Consider the following 27,894-nt stretch of genomic DNA (forward strand, 5'->3'; position numbering starts at 1 on the left):
TGTTTCTCTCTCTAGGCGCAAAGAGAAAATATCTGCTGTGAACTCCGGGTAGGCATCAGGAAGGGCATCCAGACAATAAATGCTCAGCTCCATTCAGTTACCCCGACTCCACCTTGAAGCAAGGGATTACATGGTCATTAAAAGAAAAATATATATATATTGCGCTGTCTAAACCATGTTTTGATGAGGGTTGTGTGCCTACACCTACGTCTATTACGGTACTGGTTTTGTTTTAAGACTTCTCTGACTGACTTTTTTCCATTTTCCAGAAGCGAGTATGATGGAGATTTGCAATCGCAGCTCTTAAATAAGGCCAACGAAGAAGATAAGAATTGTAGCCGAGCACTTTCTGTTGTGAGCGCGGTGGTCCGAGCGGCGAAAGATCTCTTGCACAGAGCTCTTGCTGTAGATGGTAAGATGTTTTAAATTCCCTAATGAATTTGTTCAGTCCCTTAATCTGCTTCCACCATCTAGGCAGCAAAAAACAAAAAAAAGAGCAGCCACAGCAAGAGGCATTTCCCTTGACTTCCTTTGTAGTAGAGTGGGTCAGAGTTTTTTGCTTGGATGTTTTCCATGTGGAGATCTACAAAACAATAGGAGCTTAGCTTTGTCATCGCCAACGATCAGTTAATGATCTCTGAAATAGTCAGGGAAACAAGAGGCACCGAGTGTATATTTTGTCTGAAGGTGGAGAAAGGAAACAGATGGAAATAACCAGAGTTGTAAAGGTCTTTGGAGATTCTCAGTCATCCGGGTCATGATTGTCCCAAAGGTGCTTTTTCAAAAGGCAACTGGACTTCCTTTGTTTTGCTTGAAGACAATTCGCTTCTCATCCAAGAAGCATCTTCAGTTCAGTTCAATTCAATTCAGAATTGAAGTTCAGAACTGAAGACGCTTCTTGGATGGGAAGCGAAATGTCTTCAAGGAAAAAGGAAGTCCAGGTGAAAAAGCACCCTTGGGGCAACCATGACCTGGACCCAGACAGCCAGTATTGGACTGCCCCAGCAACCAGGCTGCAGCTGTTGCTTCGGTGGGGCATGGTGGACTCAGTGGGCAAGTGCAGGGAATGAGAAGCCGGATAATCTCTGTATTAACGAAGCTCCAATAAAGGGGAATATTTGTAGCTCAGGGTTGAAATGAGGGATCCTTGGTGCTCTCTAAGCTTGGTGGTTTTCTTGCAGACGTTTCATTACCCAAACTAGGTCACTCATTAGTTCTAGTGTATCATCAGAGCATCATCGGTGATAATGAAACATCTGCAAGAAAATAACCAAGCTCAGAGAGCATGAAGGATCCCGCATTATTGAAGGTGAAGGTAAAGTTTCAATGAGACAGTGCAGGGCAGTGGTGAAATCTAAAATTTGTTACTACCGGTTCTGTGGGTGTGGCTTGGTGGTGGTGGGTGTAATGTGACTGGGTGGGCGTGGCCATTTTTTTTTTTTTAACTTTTAAAACCATTTTTTTTCTACAACCTCTTCGGCGAAGAGGTTGTAAAAAAATGCTTTCAAAAGGCTCTGACGATCCCAGCTGAGTTGCCTGATCGGCAGAGGGTTTTTTAAAAACTCAGCTGGGATCGTCAGAGGCATTTAAAAGAAAAAAAAAGGGGGGGGTTCTTTTAAAAGCCTTTGATGATCCCAGCTAAGCTGCGCAGTCATCAGAGGCTTTTTTTTTTTAACTTTTAAAAGCAATTTTTCGGCCGAAGAGGTTGTAGAAAAAATGCTTTTAAAAGTAAAAAAAAGCCTCAGATGATTGTGCGGCTCAGCTGGGCGTGGGGGGGGGGCGGCAGGCAGGGATTTTTGCTACCGGTTCTCCGAACCACCCGCCACCCTCCCTACCAGATCAGGTGATCCGGTCCGAACCGGGAGCATTTCACCCCTGGTGCAGGGTCTTAACTATTTCAGGGGGTTATGTGTTCCTTAATACTTGAACCACTTTTTTATTTGTAGCTGAGGACATCCCTGAGCTGCTAAGTTCTTCCAGCCTCTTTTCTATGCTCCTTCCTCTGATGATAGCCCACATAGAACCTGTCGCAGCAGCTATTCCCAAGGTACGTTCGAACAATTCGTAGGCCTTTTAAAGACCATGGGATGAACCTAGGTTATGACATTATGTTTACTTAGCAGATATCTGTTTTTCACATTCCAGAAAATCAGAAATTGCTCATCCCTTAAATACTTAGCAGATACCTGGTTTTCACATTCCAGAAAGTCAGAAATTGCTCATCCCTTAAATACTTAGCAGATACCTGGTTTTCACATTCCAGAAAGTCAGAAATTGCTCATTCCTTAAATTCAAGAATATCTGTCATGATTTTTGTCCCTTCACAAGTCCTTGCCTTTATATTACAATTATACTTGAAAGCTTCCAAACTACAACCCAGTCGATGCCTCTGTTTAAGTGGCTACAAGCTTGGAGCCATAAAACTGGCATTGTTAACTTTTTAAATGGATTGTTAGACTTTCAATATCAAGAATCAAGGCTTTCCATGTTTCAACACAAACTCTTAGATTCAGCCTAACCTGAGAACCTATTTTTTAGGTCCAGGACTCAAATCTATGATCTATAATAATACTATAATCTACATTTACAATCGTATGAATCTGTAATAATAACAATCAGGAAAAGAAATTGGATCTTTCAAAATATGTTGGTGTTGATGCCACCTGACTTAAAAATTGCTTTCCTTATTTACAGTGAGCCTTTAAGTAGATCGAGCTAAATGAGAATACTGGACTGACATCTTTCAAAGAAGATTGAGTTTTTTTCAGTTTTTTATTTATAGCAATAAGCATTTAGATTTATGTACATTTATTAGATATATGTACATTTAGATTTATGTACATAGATTTAGGACGCAGTGGCTCAGTGGCTAAGATGCTGAGCTTGTTGATCGAAAGGTCGGCAGTTCAGTGGTTTGAACCCCTAGTGCCGCGTAATGGGGTGAGCTCCCGTTACTTGTCCCAGCTTCTGCCAACCTAGCAGTTCGAAAGCAGAAAAAATGCAAGTAGAAAAATAGGGGCCACCTTTGGTGGGAAGGTAACAGCGTTCCATGTGCCTTTGGCATTTAGTCATCCCAGCCACATGACCACGAAGACGTCTTTGGACAGCACTGGCTCTTCGGCTTTGAAACGAAAATGAGCACCGTCCCCTAGAGTCGGGAACGACTAGTACATATGTCCGAGGGGAACCTTTACCTTTACAGCCCCATAGTGCTTTACAGCACCCTGTGGGCAGTTTACAATGTCGTCATTGTTTGCCTATTGCCCCCAACAATCTGGGTCTTCATTTTACTGACCTCGGAAGGATAGAAGGCTGAGTCAACCTTAAACCCCATCAGGATTGAACTCTAGGCTGTGAGCAGAGTTTGCCTGCAATCCTGCACTTTAACCATTGTACCACCAGGGGTGCAGCTATTTACGGTTCCTGTTTGATAATCCTAGGTGACTCCCAACAAGACCAATAAAAGAAACCTATCCTTGGTGCAAAGGAGCATCCCTCTTCCTGCCATGGTGCCATAACTTTACTCAGCTCACATGCCTCCATCTGCCTTTTGTCACCCCACAGGTAGCCGTGGAGGTTTTTGGCCTGGTTCAGCAGCTGCTTCCATCCGTCGCGGTGCTGAACCAGAAGTACACCCCTCTGGCCTTCAATCCCAATCAGTCCACTGACAGCACCACTGGCAACCAGCCTGAGCAAGGACTTTCTGCATGTACGACCTCTAACCACTATGCTGTCATTGAGAGCGAACATCCGTACAAGCCAGCGTGCGTCACCCACTACAAGGTGAGCTTCTCGTAATCCCCATCATTGGGGCATTGGGTGGTTTTCCTGGGTCTTTTAATTTGCTGGGTAAGTCAGTTCAGGTCATGGAGGCCTGGAGCAGTTCAAGAAAACGTCGACGGCAGGCAGCCTAACAGCATAACTCAGTACACTAAGCAAGGGCAACGTAGATCTGCATGAGGAATCGTGCTCTGAATGCATGTATCGTCCAGCCAGTTGTCATTTATTTATTTTATTATTTTGTTTTTCAAATTTGTATACCGCCCTTCTCCTTTCGGACTCAGGGCGGTGAACAGCCAAAATAAAAACATTTGTACACAAAAGTTAAAATAATTATTAAAACTAATTAAATGAAATTTGGCCCATAATTTAAAACATATCAATAAAAATCAGTATCAGACGTTAAAACCAACATTTACACTGGCATCCTTGGTTTACCTGGGAAATTGAAATGAAATAATAGAAAGGATGGTTAGAGCAGAAGAGCAGGAACATATAAGAAGAGCCTGCAACATGATGATATGGGCAACATAGTTTTTTTTTTTTTTAAATCTATATTTAGATTTAAAAAAGGTTAAAATACACCAGATTTAAAAAATGAACAAACAGAAAGGTAAGAAACAACAAACAAAACATTAAAAAGTAAAAGGTGCGTTAAAGAAAAAGGCTAACACATATACACATATTGTCCACTCTAGTTGAATGCTGATTAATATATTACAATAGTATTAAGTTCCCACCCCATGCGAAACAGGAATTTGAAACTACTAACTCTGTTTACAAGTTGTTAACCTGCCATATACTATATTAATAACAAATTAGTTAACAGGAAAAACAAGACAAGATTAAAATTCCAAATCCCTCTGTTAACAAACTGTTATTATAATCAACTCGTAGAAAATTTACAACGGCTTCTTAACTATTTCAAACCATCCGCAAAATTAATCTTGATTGATCGTGGATCAAATATCCATGTTTCTTTCTTAATACCGTCTGTTATCAATTGTTATCTGATTAACCATAAACCATATATCTAAAGTCAATTTTCTTACTCCTGACTGGAGCAAGATATGGATAGATTGAGACAATGTTTAGGGTGAACTGGTCCCTTTGTGCATCGGTGAGCAGCAAAAGCTTCTCTTCAGCTAGCTTTAATTATTTGAGTTGATATCATTCTTCTGACCAAACCACTCAAATTCTGTAAGGGCAGGATTAATGGGATGTTTGGAGTACAGAAAATCCTCGAGTTATGACCACAATTGAGCACAAAATTTATGTTATTAAGTGAGACATTTATTAAGTGAGTTTTATGACCTTTCTAGCCACAGTTGTTAAGTGAATCATTGCAGTTGGAACACGTTAAGTTAGCAACACCTTTGTTAAGTGAATTTGGCTTCCCCATTGCCTTTGCTTGTTAGAAGGTTGCAAGAGCTGGAGATGTGATTGCCTAGATGCCACATATTATCATATGTGGTGGACTTGTAAGAAAGTGAAGGCTTTTTGGATAAAAATTTGGTGGGTTATGCAAAATGTTCTGAAGAAAAAAATTCAGTTCTCTCCACAATTGTTTCTATTGGGTATTGTTAAGGGTTTTACATTGGGTGAAGTAAAGTTGATATTGTATATGATAACAGCAGCGAGATTACTGATAGGTCAATATTGGAAAAATGATGCTATGCCCACTATTGAAGAATGGACTTTGAAGATGGCTGGTTTTGCAGAGATGGCGAAGATTTCAGCATATCTAAAAGATCGGACACAAGAGACTTTTGTATGGGAGTGGAAAAAGTGGATAGATTATGTGCAGAATAAATATCAAACTAGGAAATATCAGATAGCTTTTAATTGAATGTATTATATAGTGATAGAATTATTGGATTGTGAAAATGAGAAGAATATATAGTGGGTGGAGGGGTTCAAGTTTCATAAAACATGTTTATGATTTGGATTATACTCTGTGGAAGTCCGGAGGGGGAGGGGAGGGTTAGGGGGGGTTAGGGAGGGTTAGGGGGGTGAAATTGGGGAGAAAATGTATTTGTAAAACTTTTTCAATTAAAAAAAAAAAGAAGGTTGCAAGAGCTGTTCACATGACTTCAGGATACTGCAACTGTCATAAATATGAACCAGTTGCCAAGCATCCGAATTTTGATCACGTGACCACAAGGATGCTGCCATGGTGTGAAAAATGGTCATAAGTCACTTTTTCCAGTGCTATTGTAACTTTGAATGATCACGAAACAAACTGTTGTTAAGTCGAAAACCACCTGTAGTGTTTTGGTGTCTAGAGTTTAGGTAACAATGGCTTTGCATTGGTTCAGCCAAAGCGCTACCAACGATTGGATGGCTATCAACAGCTCCTTGGGCAAAAGCAACTTGCGAAAACAATTTGCTTGATTATATAGAAATCATTCTGTGTCATGAGATTAAAATAGGGAAAAACATATCTTTATATTACTCATCCAGATGTTTTAAATTAGAGCCGGGCCAGACCAGGGCAGTAAACATAACTGATGGCTGTGAACATAAACATGGAGGACTCTGATTTTCTCCATAGTGGGTCTGTCTGCATGACTCACAGATTCAATGTCCCCAAAGAGTCCAACATGTTGTGATGGATGTGCCGTGCCCAACAGGGCATGGCACAGAGATAACACAAACAGTTGGCAGTTCAAACTGCCCCTTTATTGCTCCAAATTTCCCCAAACGCTCCCCCGTTTCTGGCAAGTCCCAGAGCAGAGTGATAACAAACCCCCACACAAACCTCAAGCAGCCTCTGGCTGCAATTAGTCCAGCCCAGCACTGTCTGCACCAAGGATGCACAGCAATAAATCCAAATTCATTTGGCAAATCAAGGAGTTCAGGAAGCAAAAGATCCAGGTAATTAGTCCAGAACGCCAGAAGGAATGCAAGGACTCTTGGAAAGTTCAAACGTCAGCACGCAACACTTCAGGAACTCGGCGTTTGTTCCCAACAAATTCCCCTCCCCACAGCGTCTCATTCCCCAGGTGTGCCTTGTGAAGATGGGTGGGGCACTCTTCTCCTGAGTAGCCTGCTCAGTCTGCACTGTTCACACCTTCTCTCCACTCTCCGAGTCCTTGGATCAGGAGGGGGTGGTCCTTGCTCCTCGCCTGAGTGCCGTCTCTCATATTCATCCTGCCTCTGTTCCTCCCTCGCTACAATCTGTCCTAATTCTGAAAGTCCCTGGCCTTCCCCATTTTCTTCCGAAGACAATGAAGCCGCCTGCAGATTCAGGCTCTGATGGGGGCATGACACATGTATTTGGGCCAGGACTCCTAGGATGTGATAATCAGGCATGCAACCTGAGGCTGGTTAAGCAGATTTCAATTTCATCAGTCGTGGTGGCAGCAGAAAAGTTCTTTGTACTTCCCTCTTTTGTTTTGTTTTGTTTATAGGTGACTTTTCCCGAATGTGTCAGGTGGATCTCGATAGAGTTTGATGGCCAGTGTGGAACGGCTCAGTCGGAAGATGTTCTTCGTTTGCTCATTCCTGCGCGAGTCATCCAGTTTTCAGGATTTGGACCCAAGCAGGCATCTGTCCATGAAAACCTTAACTCATGGATAGAACTGAAGAAGTTTTCTGGCTCGTCAGGTTGGCCCACAATGGTGTTAGTGCTACCAGGTAATTCTCATTTTTAAACGTGTAGTTAAGAATGGCTGGGGGGGGGAGGAGGAGGGGAAAGTCACATAGACGAATTTGAGAAAGTTCTTTTTGATTTCAGCCAGATGAAAAGAACAACTTTATTAATGTGAAGAAGTTTTAGTGTGTTGGGTGCTATTAAATTATTTTTTTTGCGGTTTTTTTTTTCATTTGGACATTTTTAAATCTAGGTCTTACAAATCAGCCGGTCTATTCTTCTGTTAATGGCTCAGTAGAGCCTACAACCTACAAGTGAGTGGTGTGGCCTAGAGGTGGAGCTCTCGCCTCACAGTCAGGAGGCTGTGAGTTCGATCCTACCCTGTTTCCCCCAAAATAAGACATCCCCTGATAATAAGCCCAATCGGGCTTTTGAGCGCATGGCAATAAGGCCAAGCGCTTATTTCAGGGTTCAAAAAAATATAAGACAGGATCTTATTTTCAGGGAAACGTAGGTAGGTAGATAGGTAGGCAGGCAGGCAGACAGACAGACCGATAGATGATAGGTAGGTAGGTGAAACACAGTAGGTAGTGGCAGATATTTCTCTCTCTGGGCACAATGAGAATTTATCTGCTGAACAAAACTCCACATTGGCAACAGGGAGGGTATCCGGCCCCATGCTCCACCCCGCAAAGGATTATGGGGTCGTTAAAAGAAGATGATGATATTGGTGACCTACAAATGAATTTTGGGGAAAAAAAAAAAAGACTCACACTTGCAAGCTTAATTCTGAGCATTAATCACAAACTCTTTTCCATTCAGTTGTAAGCAGCTTAGTTGCTCAGTTTTATTTTGTTGCTAAATATGCTGTTTCCCTTCTAGGCAATGAAGCCCTCTTCTCACTGGAAACTGCATCGGATTACGTAAAGGATGAAAAGTCTTCTTTTTATGGCTTCAAGTGTTTTGCCATAGGATATGAATTTAGTCCTGGACCTGAGGAAGTAAGTACTGACGTTGTTAGAAAACGGGCAGGGGGGGGAAAGGCTTCTGGAGACGGGAGCTCCAAGAGAGACTACAGATGGTGCTTTAGTAACTTGGGGACACATCCTTTCAGAGGTTTGCAAGTCAGTGCCAGCATTTTGAAAGAAAACAGAGGCCTACTGTACGAAAGAGGACCAACCATCCTGGCCGTCTTTTGTGTGAGTTACAGGCTTTCACCAAGAGTTATTACCTGTCTCTTTTATTTGTTTCAAGGGTATCGTTCAGCTTGAGAAAGAACTGGCCAATCTAGGAGGCGCCTGCGCTGCAGCTCTAATGAAAAAGGACCTGGCCCTTCCTATTGGTAGGTGATCTGTTAGGGAACTGTTGGGGGGATTTGGCACAGTGCTTGGGGAGTAAGTAAGGCTAGAGCTGGGCCAGGATTTTAATGGAGCCCCATGTCCCTAAAGTTGCTATGTGGGTGAGGAGATTTTGCAGGGATCTTGACCAGGGATGGGCTTCAAAAATTTTAGCAAGTGGTTCTCTGCCCAGTTGCTCGGGGGGGCGTGACCATGGTGGGCGTGGCCTAGTTGGCCTCCTGCTCCATGGGGAGGGGGCATTTTTTCCCTCACAGGGCTCCGGAGGGTTTTCTTGAGCCTCCAGGAGGGGGAAAAATGACGTCCCCAGGCTCTGGAGGCCCTTCTGGCCTTCCCGAACTTCCGGTAGGCCTGTTTTTCGCCCTCCCCGAGCCTCCGTGTGTGCCCTGAGCTTACCTGAATCCAAAACGGGCCGTTTGGGGACTCCTGGGAGGGGAGGGGCAGGGTGGGAGGGGCCAGCCAGGAATGGGATTTAGGGGTTCTCCGAACTGCAAAGAATCATAGCCAGAGATTCTCCCGAACCCCTGCGAACCCCCAGCAGCCCACCCCTGGTCTTAACTTGCTTCTTTTAATTGATTTTGATTGATGGGTTCATCCTGGTTTGCTGCCCAGAATTCCATCAGTGAGATGAGCAACCATATAAATTGATTAAACAATAAATTCTAAAAAAAAAAATTATTAGGAGCTTAGGGAAAGAGTCTGTATCCTTTTGGAATATATCTTGATTGTGTGCCATTATTTTCTATTTATGAATAGGCAATGAATTGGAGGAAGATCTTGAGATGCTGGAAGAGGCGGCCCTGCAGGTAGACCAGATTGGCCTTTCCCCCTTGGGTCGTGGGACTTCTGGTGTCTATTTATCTTTCCAGACACCATTCATACAAACAATTGTCTGTTCCTTTTAGATTCAGCCTTGTATTTTTCTGTTATGCACACAAAGAGAATTTCTGGATACTGTGAAGTGATTGACCCTACCAGGGTTTGTGAGGGTGGCTGCATGAAGGTTATGGTCGCTTCTTTGTGGAAGATCTCAAGGATGTAGCAACAGCAATAGGGCTTAGACTTATATACCGCTTCACGGTTTGCAGACTCAGCCTATCTCCCCCACTCCCAAACAATCTGGGTCCTCGTTTGACCGACCTCGGAAGGATGGACGTCTGAGTCAACTTTGAGCCTAGTCAGGATCGAACTGCCGGCAGTTGGCAGAATCAGCCTGCAATATAGCAATAGCACTTAGACTTATATACCACTTTACAGTGCTTTACAGCTCTCTCTAAGCGGTTTACAGAGTCAGCATATTGCCCCCAACAATCTGGCTCCTCATTTTACCCACTTTGGAAGGAAACCTTGAGCCGGTGAGATTTGAACTGCCAAATGGCAGTCAGACGGCAGTCAGCAGAAGTAGCCTGCAGTACTGCACTCTAACTACTGCGCCCCCATGGCTCATTCTGACCACTGCACCGCGCCCCCCCCCAACCTCCCCTCCCCACAAACACCCCTTCTGCTCCCTTCACATCGTTTTGGAGGCCCTTTAAGGCCATTTCCAGACATCAGTAAAGGATTTTAGAGTGCTTCCCCATGAAGAGTTGGCGTTAAAATCATGCCCGTGGTGAAGTCGGTGCAGTAGATTTCGTAACATTTATTTATTTTTTAAAGTATGACACCACTCTCAATAATTGCAGCAGCTTGGTTTCTTAAGAAGTAAAATACGGGGGATCTCACCAATAGTTCTATTTACTGTTGAAGTAATCTTGTTATCAGCGTTCCAGAACAACCCAACTCCAATCAAAAACTCCAAGACAGGCATTATCTCAAAACTTCCCTTTATTAGAGTAGGTATACTGGCACATCTGGGAAAATCTGAGAGTTCTGGGTTTTCTCCTCAGTAAATCAAAACCCCAAATCTAACCCCTGCACCGCTCAGTCCATCACCTGGCCCAATCGCCATCCGTCCCAATTCGAGCCACCACCGCAACCGGTGCTGCGGTGCTCCTGCATCTGCTTCTCATCCAGATGCAGGAGCACCATGACCTTGACCGAAGGGAAGAATGCTATTATGCTATCCATGCTTAGGGCCAGGGTACTTATGGGACCGCCTTCTGCCACCAATAGCCTCCCACCGGCCGGTTCGCTCCCACAGAGAGGGCCTCCTCAGGGTGCCGTCGGCCAGACAATGCCGGCTGGCGACCCCCAGGAGGAGAGCCTTCTCTGTGGTGGCACCTACCCTATGGAACAATCTACCCCCAGAGATACGAGTGATCTCCGACCTCCGGATCTTTCGTCGGGCCCTAAAAACTTATTTTTTTCAGTTAGCCGGTCTGTCTTGATTTTAGGGTTAGTTTAAATTTTAATATTGATTTTAATTGACAAGTTTTAAATTATGGGCCAAATTTATAAATTATTTTAACTTTATTTTAAACTGTGATGTTTGTATAGATGTTTTTATCTTGACTGTTCACTGCCCTGAGTCCGAAAGGAGAAGGGCGGTATAGAAATTTGAATAATATGTCTTAACTACAATCCCTCCACTAAATCCCCCCCTCCTACTTTCCCAAGCGCAAGAAGTGGCAGCGTGGAAGCTTCCGTGTTAATAAGGCTTCCAAAGCTGACACTTGTTAAGAAAGGCAAGGGTGGAAGGCTGCTTTCAGTAGGTAACATGGCTTTTTTTTGTCTCTGCCAGGTTTGTAAATCTCACTCGGGCATCCTGGGCAAAGGGCTAGCCTTGTCTCACTCCCCGACTATCTTGGAAGCGCTTGAAGGAACTCTGCCCTTGCAAGTTCAGAGCAACGAGCAATCCTTTCTGGAGGACTTTATCTCCTGTGTGCCAGGCTCCAGCGGTGGGAGACTTGCCAGGTACTGCAAGAGCTCGGTTATATTCACAGCCATCCCTCTCTTACGATGCCTTTATGTTGAATTAAGGTGAACCCTCTAGAGGGTGGGAGGGTCTCTCCTTCCTAGTCTCGGAATAAACAGAGCTGGAAGGGACCTTAGAGGTCTTCTAGTCCAACCCCATTGCTCCGGCGGGAAACCCTATAAACCATTGCAGACAAATGGTTGTCCGATCTCTTCTTAAAAACTTCCAATGTTGGAGCATTCAACAACGTCCAATTAATGGAACACCCACAACTTCTGGAGAATAGCCTGACTCCCTCTTCTTTGTGGCAGCCCCTGAGATATCGGAACGCTGCTATCATGTCACCCCTAGTCCTTCTTTTCATTAAACTAGGTCAGGGGTCAGCAACCCGCGACTCTGAAGCGGCATGTGGCTCTTTTATCCCTCTGCTGTGGTTCCCTGTCACTGGTCGGCTCCACAATTGAGAGGGTTTTCGGTTAGGACAGGTAGAGGAAAAAGAATGCCGCACTAAGGAGGAGACTCTATGGTGGGGGAACCGACTTCCAGTCAGCAGAAAAAAAAGGATTCCATGCTAGGAAGAGACTCTATGGTAGGGGAACCAGACTTCTGGTCGGCAGAGAAAAAAAGATGCCAAGCTAGGAGGAGACTCTATGGTGTGGGAACCGGACTTCCGGTTGGCTCCAGAATTGAATGGGGGCTTCCGGTTAGGACCTTTGTGGCTCTTTGAGTGTTTAAGGTTGCCAACCCCTAAACTAGACCTACTCGATTCCATCAACCCAGTAGTGGGTTTCAAACCCCATTGCTACTGGTTCGCTCGTGGCTGCATGCATGCTCGCGTGTGCCGCTTCTTCGCATGCTCCGAAACATCTGGGCGGGTAGGCGGAGCCTCCCGCAACTACCAGTTCGCCCAATCCGCGGCGAACCAGTAGCAACCCACCACGGCATCAACCGTTCTTTATATGTGTTAGCCTCCAGTCTCCCCTAATCAACTCATGCCTTAGCTGTGTGGATTGGGTGTGGCCTAAGACTTAAGTATGTTGGAAGCTTTTAAGAAATGGAGATCAGAACCAGTGATTTGGAAAGAAATTACTGTTTAAAATGGCAGAAACACTGACTAAAACAGCAAAGGTCTGCAACAAACCGTTTTACTGCAAAAGAAAAAAAAAGTTACTGTATCTTGCTGAGCTAGAAATTATGTGTTCTTTGTGACGAAGGGGTTTGATTTCCATTTTGTAATGGGCCATTTCAAAAAAAAAGAAAAGAAGAAGTGCATGGTGTGGCTCAGTAGTTAAGATGCTGGGCTTGTCGGCTGGAAAGCTGACAGCCGAGGTTCGAGACCTGAGTGCCACGCAACTGGCGAGCTCCCAACCCTCGCTCCAGCTCCTGCCAACCTAGCAGTTCGAAAGCATGCAAATGCGAGTAGATAAATAGGTACCACTTCGGAGGGAAGGTAGCAGCATTACATGAGCCTCGGCATATAGTCTTGTTGACCACATAACTGTAGAAGCGTCTTCAGACAACGCTGGCTCAATGGCCTTGAAAAGGAGATGAGCAACACCCCTTAGAGTTAATAACAACTAACAGAGTAAAATCCATAAGGATCCCTTTTACTGTGTCGTTGTACTCTTCCTCTTTGGAGTCTGCGGAGACAGGAATTTGAAAGGAATGCTAAACGGTCTTCTCCTTAGGTGGCTGCAACCAGATTCCTATGCAGATCCCCAGAAAACATCCTTGATCCTCAACAAAGACGACATCCGCTGTGGCTGGCCAACAATTGTCACTGTGCAAACCAAGGACCAATACGGCGAAGTGGTTCATGTGCCTAACATGAAGGTAGTTGGCTTATACAAACGACAAAGGGACTTTCCAGCTTAAGGCCCTCTCAGGAACGCAGCTGACAAATCTCTCCTGCAGGGAAACGGGATTACATCTATAATTTTGTAAAACAGTTGCTAGTTTGAGACTGGCCTCCCTGTTTCAGAACTTGGAGCATTGCTGGGATTTAGAAGCAGTTAATATTTCAGCTGCATGATTCACAGCCATTTAGGGGTAATCTAGAGTGCTTAAGAAGCTCAGGATTTGTGGCTTACTTAGAATAACTTTATTGTCACTTTGAATGTGCACTAATCGGCATACTGTATTTTTCGGAATATAAGACGCACCGGAGTATAAGACTTACCTTAGTTTTTGGGGAGGAAAATAAGAAAAAAGCTGATTGGTGGGTGGATCGGCCTCCCGGAATATCCCCAATCAGCTGTTCCCAGGGGTGAATTTTAGCAACAGGTTTGTTGGTTGTGAGCTCTGTGCCTTGCTTTTTTTTCTGCCTCTGAAAGCCTCTGAAACAGAGCTTCAGCAAAAAACCTCTGAAGCTCTGTTTGGGGGCTTTTTTTCTGAAGCTTGCTTTCTGATGCTTTTTTCAGCCTCTGAAACCTCTGTTTGAGAAGCTGGGTGGGGCTACATTCGGAGTATAAGACGCACCCAGATTTTCACCCTCTTTTTTGGGGGGAAAAGGTGCGTCTTATACTCCGAAAAATACCATACATTAAAATGAAATTTTGTTGCATACAGCTCTCAAAGGGTCACCACCTCCAATATACACTACATAATATACACTACATACATTAAGGAAACACTTCATTGCCCATGCCCCTATAAATGGGAAAAAACGATTTAAGCCCCCTGTGGATTTAAGCCCCATGGCATGGGGTCCATGCTTTTCAGAGATTTTCTGCATTCACTTTCCTGCCACTGGCTTTTCTTTCTGACAGGTCATCCTAGAAAGTCGAAGCTGTGAAAAGTCTGGCTCAAACAAAGGCTTTTTAGCCTTGGCTACAAACAGAGAACAACAATTAGCGCATTTTTTTTCGAGTATAAGACACACCTTTCCCCCCCTTAAAAGAGGTTGAAAATTTGAGACCGTCTTATACACCGAATGTAGCCCCGCCCAGCCTCTGAAACGGAGGTTTCAGAGGCTGAAAAAAAGCCTCTTAAAGGGAGATTTCAGAGGCTGAAAAAAAAGCCTCTTAAAAAGGGAGGTTTCAGAGGCTGAAAAAAAGCTTCTTAAAGGGAGGTTTCAGAGGTTGAAAAAAAAAAGCAAGGCACAGAGCTCACAACCACCGAACCTGTTGCTAAAATTCACCTCTGGGAACAACTGATTGGGGGTATTCCAGGAGGCCGATCCACCCGCCAATCAGCTTTTTTTCTTATTTTCCTCCCCAAAAACTAAGGTGCGTCTTATACTCCGGTGCGTCTTATACTCCGAAAAATACAGTACATTTGTAAACATTTTAGGGTGATTTGAAAAGGTAGCTTGAAGACCAGAATGTATTTGTACAATCCCTTATCTGGAGTTTAGAATTACTTGCTGTTTTTATGGTGGCCGCCATCTCTCTTTTCATAATGAAATTTCCAGGTGGAAGTCAAAGCAATCCCAGTTTCCCAGAAGAAAACTTCTCTGCAACAGGAGCAGGCTAAGAAAACCCAGAGGGCCCCAGGCAGTCCTGCGGGGGCCACTGCTTCTGGACCGGAACTGACCTTTGGGGGACTCCCTTCCCCCAAGCTGGAAGCATCCTATGAGCCTATGATTGTCAAAGAAGCACGCTACATTTCTATAACAATGATGAAGGTAGGCAGCACCGTTTAGGCCACAATAATTTGAAATACAGAAAGGGGGACTTCCAGAGGTGTACAGGTAGTCCTTGACTTATGACTTCGATTGAGCCCCATATTTCCGTTGCTAAATAAGAGACAGACGTTAAGTGAGTTTTGCCCTGTTTTATGAACATTTTTTTTTTGGCCACAGTTGCTAAGTGAATCACCACAGTTGTTTAGTGAGTAACATCGTTAAGTGAATCCGGCTTCCCCATAGACCTTGCTTGTCAGAAGGTCTCCAAACAGGATCACCTGACTCCAGGAGACTGCAACCGTCATAAATATGAGTCAGTTGCCAAATGTCCGAATTTTGATCATGTGACAGTGGGGATGATGCAACGGTTATAAATGTGAAAAACGGTCATAAGTCACTTTTTTGAGTGCTGTTGTAACTTCAGTCACGAAGCAAACTGTACATCAACATGATTCTGTCCCTCCCTCCCTCCCTCTCTCCCTACCTCTCCCTCTCTCTCTCTCTTTCTGTCCCTGTCTCTCTCCCTCCCTCTCTCTCCCTCCCTCCCTCTCTCTTTCTCTCCCTCCCTCTCCCTTTCTCTCTCTCCCTCTCTCTCTCTCTTTCTCTCTTTCCCTACCTCTCCCCCTCTCTCTGTGTCTCTCTCTCTCCCTCCCTCTTTCCCTCCCTCTCTCTCCCTCTTTCTCTCTTGTCTTTCTGTCTAAGTGCTTATATAAAAATCAGCCTAGATTCAAAATTATGCTGCTGACTTACTAGTCCTCTTTGAGCAAGTGCATGTAAAATTGAATTCTTTGCTTCCATCCATCCATCCTCTACTGCTTTCCACGTCTTTTAGTTTAGGCCGTTTCTTGAGCCTCTTCAGTGGTTGATAAGGGGTACGAGAAAGACTTGCCCCCTCACAAACAGATTAGTACAAATGTACAGGCTAAATACAGGCAGCTGTCTCCCTATGGGAAGAGAGCAAGTTGAGATTGCCTCGTAGGGGGTCATACCAGTTTGGGGGAGGTCTAAGAAGCCAAAGTGGCTGTTATTCCAAGTTACTAACACCACAGTAGAAGTTTGACCCGCTTGTTTCCTTTTTAGGTATATGAAAATTATTCTTTTGAGGAGTTACGTTTTGCTTCACCAACACCTAAGAGGTAACAGTTTTGTATGATATTTAAACCTAAAGAAAGTTGTGTGTTATCCATTATCTACTGTATTTTTCGGAGTATAAGACACTCCGGACTATAAGACGCACCTACCTTTTTTGGGGAGGAAAGCAAGATATCCTCTAGTGCAAGAATATGGTAAATAGTATGAAATTTTACCAGTTTGGAACTGTTTTTTTCTTTGCATAGATTGGTATTGTAATCAGAATCAGTAAGTTATTCAGCAAGCAATCTGTGAGATGTAAAGCTTTTTTCCCCTCTCTTTATTTTCCTCCAGGTAACATTTTAAATAAGTTAGTGAAATGCTTTTTAAATTCCAGCTAATTGTTGATTCTAGACAGAAATTTTACAACAAAAGGACACAAAGAAGAAAATAAGACTTATAAAACACTCAAAATAACTCTGCCTCTGCCTCCCAGCAAAGCAAACAGTCTGCTTTAGTTTCGTTTTCAGCACAGCTTGATTAGCACAAGAAAAAAAAAAAATTGCCTGCTTGCAGGAGGCCCGGGCAGCAATAGGCAATGGCAAATCCCTGCAGCCTGAGACAGCTGAGGGTCGGGACGCCGATCCAACAATCAACTGCTTGTGCTAATCAAGCTGTGCTGAAGCTGAAACGGGCTGTTTGCTGTAAGGAGGTAAATTGCTGGGAGGCAGAGGCCAAAGGGTGGGGGGCGGCAGGTGGGCAGGGTTACATTCTGTGTATAAGACACACCCAAATTTTCACCCTCTTTTAGGGGGGGGAAAGTGGATCTTATACTCTGAAAAATACGGTAGTTATCAGAATTGTTTTCATATTTCTACATTATCCTTGTCAGAGGATGTTAGTAACTATTCTACCTAAAAGATCTCCAGGTAACAGTTCCAGGGAAAGTAGAATGAATGAATGAATGAATGAATGAATGAATGAATGAATGAATGAATGAATGAATGAATGAAAGAATGAAAGAATGAATTCAAGCAAGCAAGTAAGAGGAAAAAAGAAATAAAACATAGCTACCCTTTAATGTATGGGAAATATATATTTAAGGTGTTCAGTCTCTGGGTTTCTCTATATGAATTGTTAAGTTTGTGTGACTGTTTGCAGTGATTCTAGTTCAATGATTCTGTATATAAAACAGTGTTTTATCAGACTATGTGGTGCCTTACCTTGAATAAGGATTCACCTATCGGATTAGTTTACGTTTACTCCTACAGATTAGTAGCCATTAGACTTCCCCATTGTGTGTAGATTTCCCCCAGCTAACAAAACCCTGGCTGAGAATTTTAGGAAGAAAGTACACACCTGGAGGATATCCAGATGTGGGAAGGCAAAGAAAGATGGGAGCAAGTTGAGATACACAAAATGTTCGGATGATGTTGACAAGTGAAATAATGAGGATAAAGAAGGCTCTGTTTAATTACTCTTAATTTTTGATTCCTGAAAAATAATGAAATTGTGCTGGATTTTCTTAGCACTCACAAGACCTGAATTAGTGAAGGTGAAATTTTGATGATGTGTCGTGATTCCCATATTCTTTCTTTTTTTCCTAGACCAAGTGAGAACATGTTGATAAGAGTGAACAACGATGGTACTTACTGTGCTAACTGGACGCCAGGAGCAGTTGGTCTGTACACCATACATGTTACCATTGATGGCATTGAAATAGGTATATTTGAATAGAAATTTGTCCTCTTTATAACATCCTAGTATTATTCGATTATAGCTGCATGCCAAAACTTGGATAGAGAAACTCTTGTTTTCGTAAACATGAGAGAGGGCCAAGCTTTGGAGAAAAGCCTATGCTGAGTTTCTGAACTTTCTGTCTCAAATAGAAAAGCAAACAGAATTGCTGAGAAGCAGGCATAGCAACTACAGTGGTACCTTAGTAGTCATCGTTAATTGGTTACGGGAAGTGTGATGAGTACCAAAAAAAAATTTCCCATAAGAAAAAATGTAGCATGTCACAAGGCAGCTGTCACCAACAAGTTCTACCTTGTGAATTGAGTGCCGAACAAATGATTATGAGTACTGGGTCAAAAATTTTCATGTCAAAATGCACTGAGTACCAGATTTGATGAGTTTTATAGCAGCTGAGTACCGAGGTACCACTGTAGTTGCCCTGATTATGAGGAAGACATATTGACCAAGTCCCTTCCTTTACCGGAGTGAATTTCCTCAGCCCCACCCAGGTGGTCTGTCTCTGTATGTTCAGAGGGCAGCTCAGACTTCTGTAGGTTCATAGCCAAACTGCTAACACCAAAGTTGTTTGCTTCAAATGACGACTAAGCTGGTGGTTCAGCTTTGCATGTTTCCCCTGACCGGTTTTGAGAATTTGTGGTTATCAATCAGCCTCTGAAATTCTGGGTCAGGAAAATGAAGACATTCTTCCATGTTGTATTCTGCTGCACAGAATGACTCCTGAAAAGAAACTGAGGCACCTTGTAAAAGTCGTAAAGTTCACCATTTCCTGAACTCATTTGCAGCAGGTTCTGTGATGGAGAGTGCAGTCTCAAGAAGACAAATGTTTTCAAATATCGATTTCTTAAGAAAATGGAGTGAATCTAGAGCCAGGTGTCACATGATTCTTTCATACTCAAATCATTTTTCCAGGGTTTCCGCCCCCCGCCCCTGTATTTACACGAGCAGCAATTTTCATTTGCCCACGCTAGAGTCGTTTCAGTGTAATTCTGTGTGGCCCAGCATGGGAAGGTAAAATTACTCACTACAGTTTGCTTTTCTATCCTTCTTACATCACAGTGATTTCCTTCACTTGCAGATGCTGGTTTAGAAGTTAAAGTCAAAGATCCTCCAAAAGGGATGATCCCACCAGGAACCCAGCTGATAAAACCAAAAGCTGAACCTTTGCCAAACAAGGTATATGAAGGACAACGATTTGACACCTTCTACCCCCAATTCCCTCTTTAAAGGATGCCTGTTCAGTGGTCAGAATGCCAAGTAGAAGAGCCTTAGTCCCATCCTGTGGGTTTTGAAGGCTGTCCATCCTCAAGTGCCCTGCCCAAAGAGCCACAACCCTTCAAGCAATTGCAGTACCAGCTACATGGATCCTTGGTTGACTTCCAAGGCACTTCTGTCCTATGCCTGCAAGCTGAAGAAAAGCTATTCAAGAAGAACAGAAGAAAATGAAGTATCTTCCAGACCTGTGGGATGATGTCTAGGCATTTGGTGTTTTTGCTTTGTGCCCATGTGCTTTGATCTGATCTGAAGGGTCCTTGGTGCTCTCTGAGCTGGGTTGTTTTCTTGCAGATGTTTCATTAATCAAACTAGGTCTGATTAGGTCACATTATCATCATATGATCCCTTGGGAGACAGGAAGGCACATTTTTACTTCTGCAGTTTGTACAAATGTTGAAACAGCCTTTATATCTTGGTCGTGAGTTTTAATATGGTGCTACAATTTTCCCATAATATCTTACGGGGTATCAGCCATCTCTGATCTTTCCACTCACTCCAGGCAAATACATTTTCCTAGTTCTTCATCAGAATAAATGCACACTCATTGGTTACTTAGGGAATCTATGCCTGCTCTAGATAGGCTCCTCCATAAAGGAGCCCATTGAAATTGGTCTTTGAATGTCCCGTTCGTTATTTCTCTGTTATCTTTGTGGTCCACACATATTGAACAATGCCCTCTGACAGACTCCATGCTGGAATCTTCTAAAGTAATTTCTAGGGAAGTTTCAAGCAGGGATCACAACTCTGCTGTGCGTAAGCCAGAAGTCTTCAACATATTCCATTTTAAAGAGGGATTTAACCCCTGACCCAATGTAGGAGCCGCCACTCCTCTCCTCTCCTCTCCTCTCCTCTCCTCTCCTCTCCTCTCCTCTCCTCTCCTCTCCTCTCCTCTCCTCTCCTCTCCTCTCCTCTCTCTCCTCTCTCCTCTCTAATCATTAGAACTACAAATTATAAGTTCATTTTTTTTCCTGTTTTGCACAAAAAGTCCACATGGGGGTTTCCAATCAATGAATGTAAATGTCCTGAAGATGCTTTTTTCAAGAGGCAACTGGGCTTTCTTGTTTTTCTTTGAAGACGTTTCGCTTCTGATCAAGAAGCTTCAAGGATGAGAAGCAAAATGTTTTCAAAGAAAAACCAGAAAGTCCAGTTGCCTCTTGAAAAAGCTCCTTTGGGACAACCATGACCTGGATGACTGAGAATCTCCATAAGACAATGAATGTAGATACTGTCTTTTCTCTGATCAAAGAAGTCACTTCGGCCATCTCAGCAAGTTCCATCATCTTCACCCATTCCTCTATTCGTGGATAAAGTCAAACCTTTCCATCTTTGTGTATAGAATAATCTTGCAGCAGTTATCACATACAAAAACCAATGATTTTCAAAATTCACCCAATTCAAATTTAAGTATAATTTATAATAGCAAAGAAGGGTACTATATACTTTAGCTTCACTCTCACCAGTGTTTATATAGAATAAACATTTATACTTAATTAATTTTGCTTGCATATTTACAACAGGTATTTTTAATTAGATCTCTATTCTCTGTGGTATCCAAAAAGAGACAAATTGATTGGACATTCTTAGTGGACATTTTGAGCAGCTATTAAGAGAAATAGTTGTTGAACTATGCAGTTTTTACCCCCCGAAATCGGTTCTGTGTTACATGGCTGGTGTCAAGAGCTGTGTTTGTTTAGGTTTCAGGGCCCTTATTCTCCCTGTGCTTTTTCCAGGTTCGCAAATTTGTGGCCAAGGACAGTGCTGGCTTGCGAATCCGTAGCCACCCGTCTCTTCAGAGTGAACAGATTGGCTTAGTTAAAGTCAATGGATCCATTACTTTTATTGATGAGGTAACCTCTAAGATCCTTTGAAGATGACTGTAATGAAGGCTGGTTGCCTTTGGCATCCATGGCCATCATCCCAAATCTCCTTTGAGTAATCCTACCCCCAAGTACTAAGATCTGGATGGATGGCCCTCAAAGTGTTCTGACCTAGACTTCCTGAGACAGTAAAAAGCATACAATTAGTCCCAAAAAACCTATTTTTATTTCAACGGCTATGAATTCTGTTCATTCACAGCCCGTAATGAGTCACAAATATTTTGTAGAGTCCGACAGAAGTCTGCCACAGTCCTTTGGGATAAGGCTGATTAAGCAGCCACCTTTATCTCCCTTGACACGCGCCAAAGACCTAATTGGCAATTAGCTTTGCAAAGCCACACGGAGCACAGAATCAAAACGGAGCTTCAGAATTTAAACCAACCAGCATGAACAAAGTTGCTTCCTGCAAAGGCTCACCTGCCTTTGCTCCTCCTTTATGTCTTGTGGGAGGGGCAATCATCTCCAAGCCCTACTCCCAAGTTGTCCCTTTTGTTTTAACTGTTCTTGCCTTCTGGCAGCTCTAGGCATGCGCGCACTGGGAACAGGCTCCCCCTGTTCCTCTGCCTCGCTGACGTCTGACTCTGGAGGCTCCAGAGGCAGCACATAACTCCCAGATGGCCCTGTCCCCATCTCTGCCTCTGACGCAGAGCCCTTGTCTGAGCCTTCCCCAGACTCCAGGACTGGCCCATGTTCCTCCCCAGACTCCTCACTATCCGACTCTGCTACCAGCTCCGCAGGCTGACGGCGGATCACAACACAAAGCCATCCAAGACTTTTGATTTTGCCACAGATCATACAGCAAAATACAGCAACATCTTGGAGATGCTTGAACATAAATAACTCAGGCTGTGTTATTATTTTTTTTATTTTTTATTTATTTATTTTTATATGCCGCCCTTCTCCGGAGACTCAGGCGGCTTACAATGCGTTAAGCAATAGCCTTCATACTTTTGTATATTTTATACAAAGTCAGCTTATTGCCCCCACAGACCGGGTCCTCATTTTACTTACCTTAGAAAGGATGGAAGGCTGAGTCAACCTTGAGCCTGCCACACACAAATTAACCAGCCACATTGCTTTAAATTCTTCTGAGGCACTACTTATTTATTTATTTATTTATTTTTGGAACAAACTAAGGTAGAGATTTTTGTTTAACTAAATGTGATGTTCCAAAGTTTCTATTAATCATTCAAACATACTCAGTTCTGCTTTGTGTCAGCTACAGTTTTGGGAGGAAAAAATACACAGTAAATTTGAAAGATTAATAGCTAATTTTGTACAGCCAACTTTTCCCTTTAAAATGCATACTCCTTTTAAATAATTTCTTCTAAGACTGGGCTAGATCTGGTTTCCAGTATCTCTTTTAATCTTGAAGTTTCCAGTCATCCTTGCATGGTGAATACTGATTTTAACCTCTCATTAGTGTAATTCAGACATTTGGTGGCAATGCATTACTGTTTTCAAAAATAGGAAATATGCTGATCTGTGACAGAATAAAGATTTGTTTGATTGATTGATTCATTGAAATGGAAAAGTACCTGCTATTTCAAAACAAGGTTTCATATCATAATTGCTACGTAATAATTTAGATTTCAAACATTTTTATTGCATCCGGAAATTTAACCTCTTTCCTGAATGTTTTAAAAACTTGTTTGGATTTAAAAAAAAAAAAAAGTTCAAAGCTGAGCTCTTGGGTGTTACGATATTTTTATTTCTGTACCAAATTTATATGGCTGCCCATCTCATGAAAAGTGTCGCCCAAGAGTCGATTAAAACAATAAATACATAAAAATAATAATTGCAAAAATGTAATATATACTTATTTCTTCAGCCATATTCTTAAAACTTAAAATTTTGATCCATTTTTTTTTTAATACAAGTCTTTTATCTTGGGTTCTTCTTCACAGATCCACAATGACGATGGAGTGTGGTTACGACTGAACGAGGAGACGATAAGGAAATACGTTCCAAATCTGAATGGTTATAGCGAAGCCTGGTGCCTTTCTTTTAATCAGCATCTTGGCAAGAGTCTGTTGGTTCCCGTTGATGTAAGTAAATAGCATCCCTGAAGAAACCGTAATGCCTAGGGTCCCCCCTATCAATTGGCACCTTCCATCCATTTCATATGAAAAGTAATTAAGACTTAGAACAGTTGAATATAGAAAAAAAATAAAGAGTTCCTGCAATTAATTCTGCATCACTCTAAGGATGCAGGAGCTAGCGATAAATTTTTGCCTTGTGTTCATTAGGGCTACGGTGTGATCTGCATCATACATTTGATCAACCCAATTCTGCTTAGCTGGGCAGGGAGATGGGTTCCAAGAGAGTGGACAGCATTGAAAATAGTTATTGCTTTTCTTAGTTGACTGCTAGACTCAAGTTTTCTTTAAAGCAATGAGGTATTGTGAGCCTTGGTGGCTCAGTGGTTAAAGTGCAGTACTGCAGGCTACTTCTGCTGACTGCCAGCTTGCCTGCAATTTGGCAGTTCGAATCTCACCAGGCTCAAGGTTGACTCAGCCTTCCATCCTTCTGAGGTGGGTCAAATGAGGACCTAGATTGTTGGGAGTAATATGCTGGCTCTATAAACCGTTTAGAGGGGGCTGTAAAGCACTGTGAAGCAGTATATAAGTCTATGTGCTATTGCTATTTTAATTTAATAAGCAGAAGTGAGAAACATAGGGGATATCTCCAGATCCCTTAGGGTTTTTTTCCCCAGAATTTAAAAGAATGTGGTGCTGAGACCAATGGACTGATGTACAAGGTAGCTGGATGCCTCTAAGGCCGAAGGGCTTGCAATTAATATAAAGCTAGTTAGAGATTTTTGTGTTGTAGCCTGGTAGGGCTTGCTTGAAGCATCCAAACAGGGCGTGGAGAAGTTGTTTGCCGGAGCTTGATTGGAGGGACGGAGCACGAATTTTAATACTGCAAATGCACCCACAAGGAATGAAAAAGAGTTGGTTTTTCAGGACTGTTCTCCCCTATATTGAATAGAGAGAAGCAGGACTCCTTTTCGGGAGAAAGGGGGGCAGATGATAAGACCGATGGGAACAAGGCTCCAGAAATGCACATTGCTTAATCGGATTCATTTTCAGAATCAGGTTTTCAGTTATTTTGGTCCTCCTTTTTTTCCCCATTTGTATTTTATCATTTTTGTGGACCTCTTAAAACAGGAAGTTCCCTTCAGGTGGTGGGAAATGCCAGGTTTCCAAGGTTTTTTTTTTGGGGGGGGGGGAGAAAGGTGTTAAAGGCCCCAAGAAAGGAATCGGGCACAAAGAGGGCTTCCTTCTTATTTTTAACTCAGAAAACCTGGTACGGGGTTGACTTTGAAACCGGTGATTGAATCGAGAAAATATATGCATTCTGCAGCTGGGTTTTGTAAAAGTATATAAAATACTTATTTTTTATATATATATATTTATAATTAAGGTACGCATGGGTTTGTTTGATTTTTGTTTGGTTTTGGTTTTTTTTTAGCAAATAAGTTCTAATGAATGCTATGATAACTTAGAAGGTGTGATTCTGCAGGTTGGCAGTTTTGAAGACTAATATGATTAAAAGCTCATTTCTGAGATGCTAAGAGAATGTGCAACTGAAAAGTTATAAAATTCTAGAGTTTGGTCGACACTTGGATTCTGTTTTGTTTTCGTTATTTTTTTTCCCCCATGAAAATTAAAAATGGCAGGCAAATATTTAAAAAGGCTGAGTGTTCTGACCTGGGAGCCCTGCTTAGAAAAGTTGCTATGCTAATATTGAGCAAACAGACACATTCATTTTGAATATTCAATTGCCTGGCTGACACGCTAGGCACTTCCTCACTTAATATACCATTTTCATCTTTTTCTGTGCAAAATCCATCGATCACGAATATTCGTTTAAATCTGCAGTGCAACCTCTTATTCAGTTTAAATAATCTGTTTGTTTTTTTTTTGGTTTTTTAAAATGTAGACAATTTTTTTTCTAATAAGTCCGTTTTTGATGTGGACCAACGTAGCTTCCCTCCGTTTCACTGTCCCCTCCGAGCAAAGACGGACTTTGAAACCTCTGTGACCTCTTTGCCTTGTTTTCACTTTGGTGTCATTGGAAAACATTTCTGCAGCTCTGTGTTTTCCTACAGTGTGGCAAACAGCATAAAAAAATAGTTTTATTCCCTTCAAAATACAGCAGATAATATCATCAAAATCGGCAAGCATATGCATCATCAGGCAGTAAAATGCATAAAAAAAACCTCATCTTGGGTGGGTTTTATCTATCTCATCCCCTTCATTTGAAAACAGACATTTCCCGTTACAAATCGGTGGCTGAATCTCCACTTCCAGTTTTTAATCCCAGGCCTCGTGCAATAAACTATTCACAAAGTGGCAGACTGACTTTTCATATCACTTTCATCTGATCTGTCATAAATCTGGTCCTCTCCTTCAACAAGGGGAAGTCCTCCTGCACCAAAAGCAGGCAGCTGCCTGAAGGGCTTTTCCTGTTCGGTGAATGGCATGACACACTACGTTAGCCTTTAGGAGAGCGGGCAGCCTAAACCGTTAGTTTTACCAGAGGTTTTCCTCCTGCGGGGTACATTGAGGAAAGTACTTGGCTAACAAAAGTTCCATTTTTTGAAAAACAAACGAAGAAAGAGCATGGTTATAAAGATGCAGAAATAGAGAAACAAAAACAAAAACAAAAAAACCAAAACAGGAAATTGTATTTGTCTCTTGATTTCTTGTGCTGTTGTTGAACGTTGTTGAATTGATACCTGTCTGTCTTAAACTTTACATAGAGTATCTTTAATGCTAGCCAAGGAGACAGGGATTTGGACTTGTATCCGTGGACTTCTAAACCTTTTCCCCCTCAGGTGAGCCTTCTGAAACTTTCTGAACTTCTGTCTTCCACTGTAATTGAGGCAAAGAATGAGACATCTATCTGCGGGATGTCAAACTCTTTTGTCCTTAGGAATCCCCTTCGGTTGGACAACTGCTGAGGACAGAATCACGCGGTGCATGCTTACGCTTAGCTTAGCTTGGTTAGGTTCTTGTACCTTTGTCCTGAAGGAATTGAGATGCACCCCAGAACATTGGGTTGGATTTCTGGATGGGCCTTCAAAGATCAAAAGTAAAGAACAGCGTTACACTTCTTCTTTTAGTAACCAAGTCAGCTCCCGTTGGAATTCTGTAGGAGGTCCTTGTTTGGTGCCAGATTCCCAGCTATTGCCTGCACCACCCATAGCTCCCCTGTCCTTTCCAGATTCTGCATCATAGAGTTGTGTTTTTAGCCTTCTGCTAGTCTGTTTTTTTTTTCAGAATGATGGATGAGTGTTTGCTTTATTCATAGCAGATGTTTCGGCACTGAAGTAATTCAGGAAAAACGGCCGGTTCATGTCCTGTTTGATAAGGAATCACAAAGATGTGGGCTTTTTTTTCCCCAAGAGGCAGCTGGACTTTCTTGATTCTCTTTGAAAACATTTTGCTTCTCATCCTAGAAGCTTCTTGATGAGGAGCTAAACGTCTTCAAAGAAAAACCAGAAAGTCCAGTTGCCTCTTGGGGAAAAAAAAAGCATCTTTGGGGCAACCGTGACCTGGATGACTGAGAACCTCCATAGACGTTTGATAAGGAAATTAACACGTGTGATCGTCTTTTAGAGTGGACCTTAGTTGCGGCAGCTTATAAGAGAGTAGAGCTGAAAACTACAAGGGCATTATTAACAGGTTGTTCTGGTTTTTTTTTGTTTTTTGTTTTGTTGTGTTCCAAAATTTTCAGGAGTCTAGATCTAATGCAGAGGACTTTTTCAAAGACCCCAACTCACCCTGTCCTCAGGAAGCAGTCATGCAGGAGCCCGATGCGCCATTCCTTCGTGGTGGGCCTGGACTGTATAAGGTAGTGAAGACTGGTCCATCAGGTCACAACGTCCGAAGCTGTCCCAACCTTAGAGGTATCCCCATTGGAATGTTAGTTCTGGGAAACAGAGTCAAGGCAGTGGGCGAGGTAGGACTCCTGGAACTTCCCTTCTTACCTTCATAGATACTGGCTTGCAAATCAGCAAAAACTGCTCTCCTTCTCGGGCTTTGCTTTTCCTCCTTGGGTTGCCAAGGGTTAACTTTTGTAGATTGTTGTCTACAATTAATTCATCTGCTGTTTTTCTCATGTATTTCTTTTTTTTAGAATAGAGTTAATTCATAAAAACAAACGAAACAGCAAGTTGTTCTCTTGCAAAACTTCGCTAATGAATTACTGTTGGGGGTGCCACAACAATTATCTGACTTCTTGGAATCAATGCCCACTTTTGCATGCTTAGGTCTTCTTCTCTTGCAACGGGTGTGAGGATGTAGTGTGTCATGCTATTTTTCCCCCTCAAAGAGCATCCAGGACGTATAATAGCACTTTGGGACTGTGGAATACCTAGGGATCTCTTTTCAGGCTTTCTCTGTTTCGAGCTTTCAAAAAAATGAAATGAAATGAAATCAGAACTGCCACAGAACTTTCTAAATTACCCGATTCTTCTTATTTTTCTTCTTCTGAACCTACTTCAGTGTAATTTGTTCAAAATACTAATCTCAAGCTTTCTGTAGATGCATGCCATTTTTTTAAAATTATTCTTTATTCTTTGGAAATTAACTGGGAAAACATGCCTGTGTGTTGCTTTTTTCTGACTGGAAAAGAAGGCTCTTTTTTCATGCGTGGAATCATGTTGCTGCCTCTCATGACCCAGAGCAAGAAGCGAA

At 42.6% G+C, this 27,894-nt stretch overlaps 1 protein-coding gene across 18 annotated transcripts in view; it reads left to right on the forward strand.

Annotated features, from left to right (window-relative positions):
* The window catches only part of MYCBP2 (MYC binding protein 2), a 139,040-nt gene that overhangs the window by 60,338 nt on the left and 50,808 nt on the right, over positions 1-27,894 (forward strand). For 7 of the 18 annotated variants that reach the window (XM_060686538.2, XM_060686545.2, XM_087895506.1 and 4 more), the window contains exons 37-53: positions 270-412; positions 1,947-2,047; positions 3,565-3,783; positions 7,194-7,419; positions 8,258-8,376; positions 8,630-8,717; positions 9,487-9,536; positions 11,411-11,583; positions 13,273-13,417; positions 14,997-15,209; positions 16,290-16,345; positions 17,888-18,003; positions 19,114-19,211; positions 21,041-21,157; positions 23,095-23,235; positions 25,956-26,030; positions 26,933-27,157. In XM_060686538.2, coding sequence (XP_060542521.2) covers positions 270-412; positions 1,947-2,047; positions 3,565-3,783; positions 7,194-7,419; positions 8,258-8,376; positions 8,630-8,717; positions 9,487-9,536; positions 11,411-11,583; positions 13,273-13,417; positions 14,997-15,209; positions 16,290-16,345; positions 17,888-18,003; positions 19,114-19,211; positions 21,041-21,157; positions 23,095-23,235; positions 25,956-26,030; positions 26,933-27,157 — 2,305 coding nt within the window. The remainder of the gene's footprint in view (positions 1-269; positions 413-1,946; positions 2,048-3,564; positions 3,784-7,193; positions 7,420-8,257; positions 8,377-8,629; positions 8,718-9,486; positions 9,537-11,410; positions 11,584-13,272; positions 13,418-14,996; positions 15,210-16,289; positions 16,346-17,887; positions 18,004-19,113; positions 19,212-21,040; positions 21,158-23,094; positions 23,236-25,955; positions 26,031-26,932; positions 27,158-27,894) is intronic. The other 11 variants (XM_087895509.1, XM_087895500.1, XM_087895504.1 and 8 more) reach the window with 3 other exon arrangements.

The sequence above is a fragment of the Pantherophis guttatus genome, chromosome 5 (assembly GCF_059756535.1).
Source record: "Pantherophis guttatus breed Tessera chromosome 5, ASM5975653v1, whole genome shotgun sequence".
Taxonomy (NCBI): Eukaryota; Metazoa; Chordata; class Lepidosauria; order Squamata; family Colubridae; genus Pantherophis; species Pantherophis guttatus.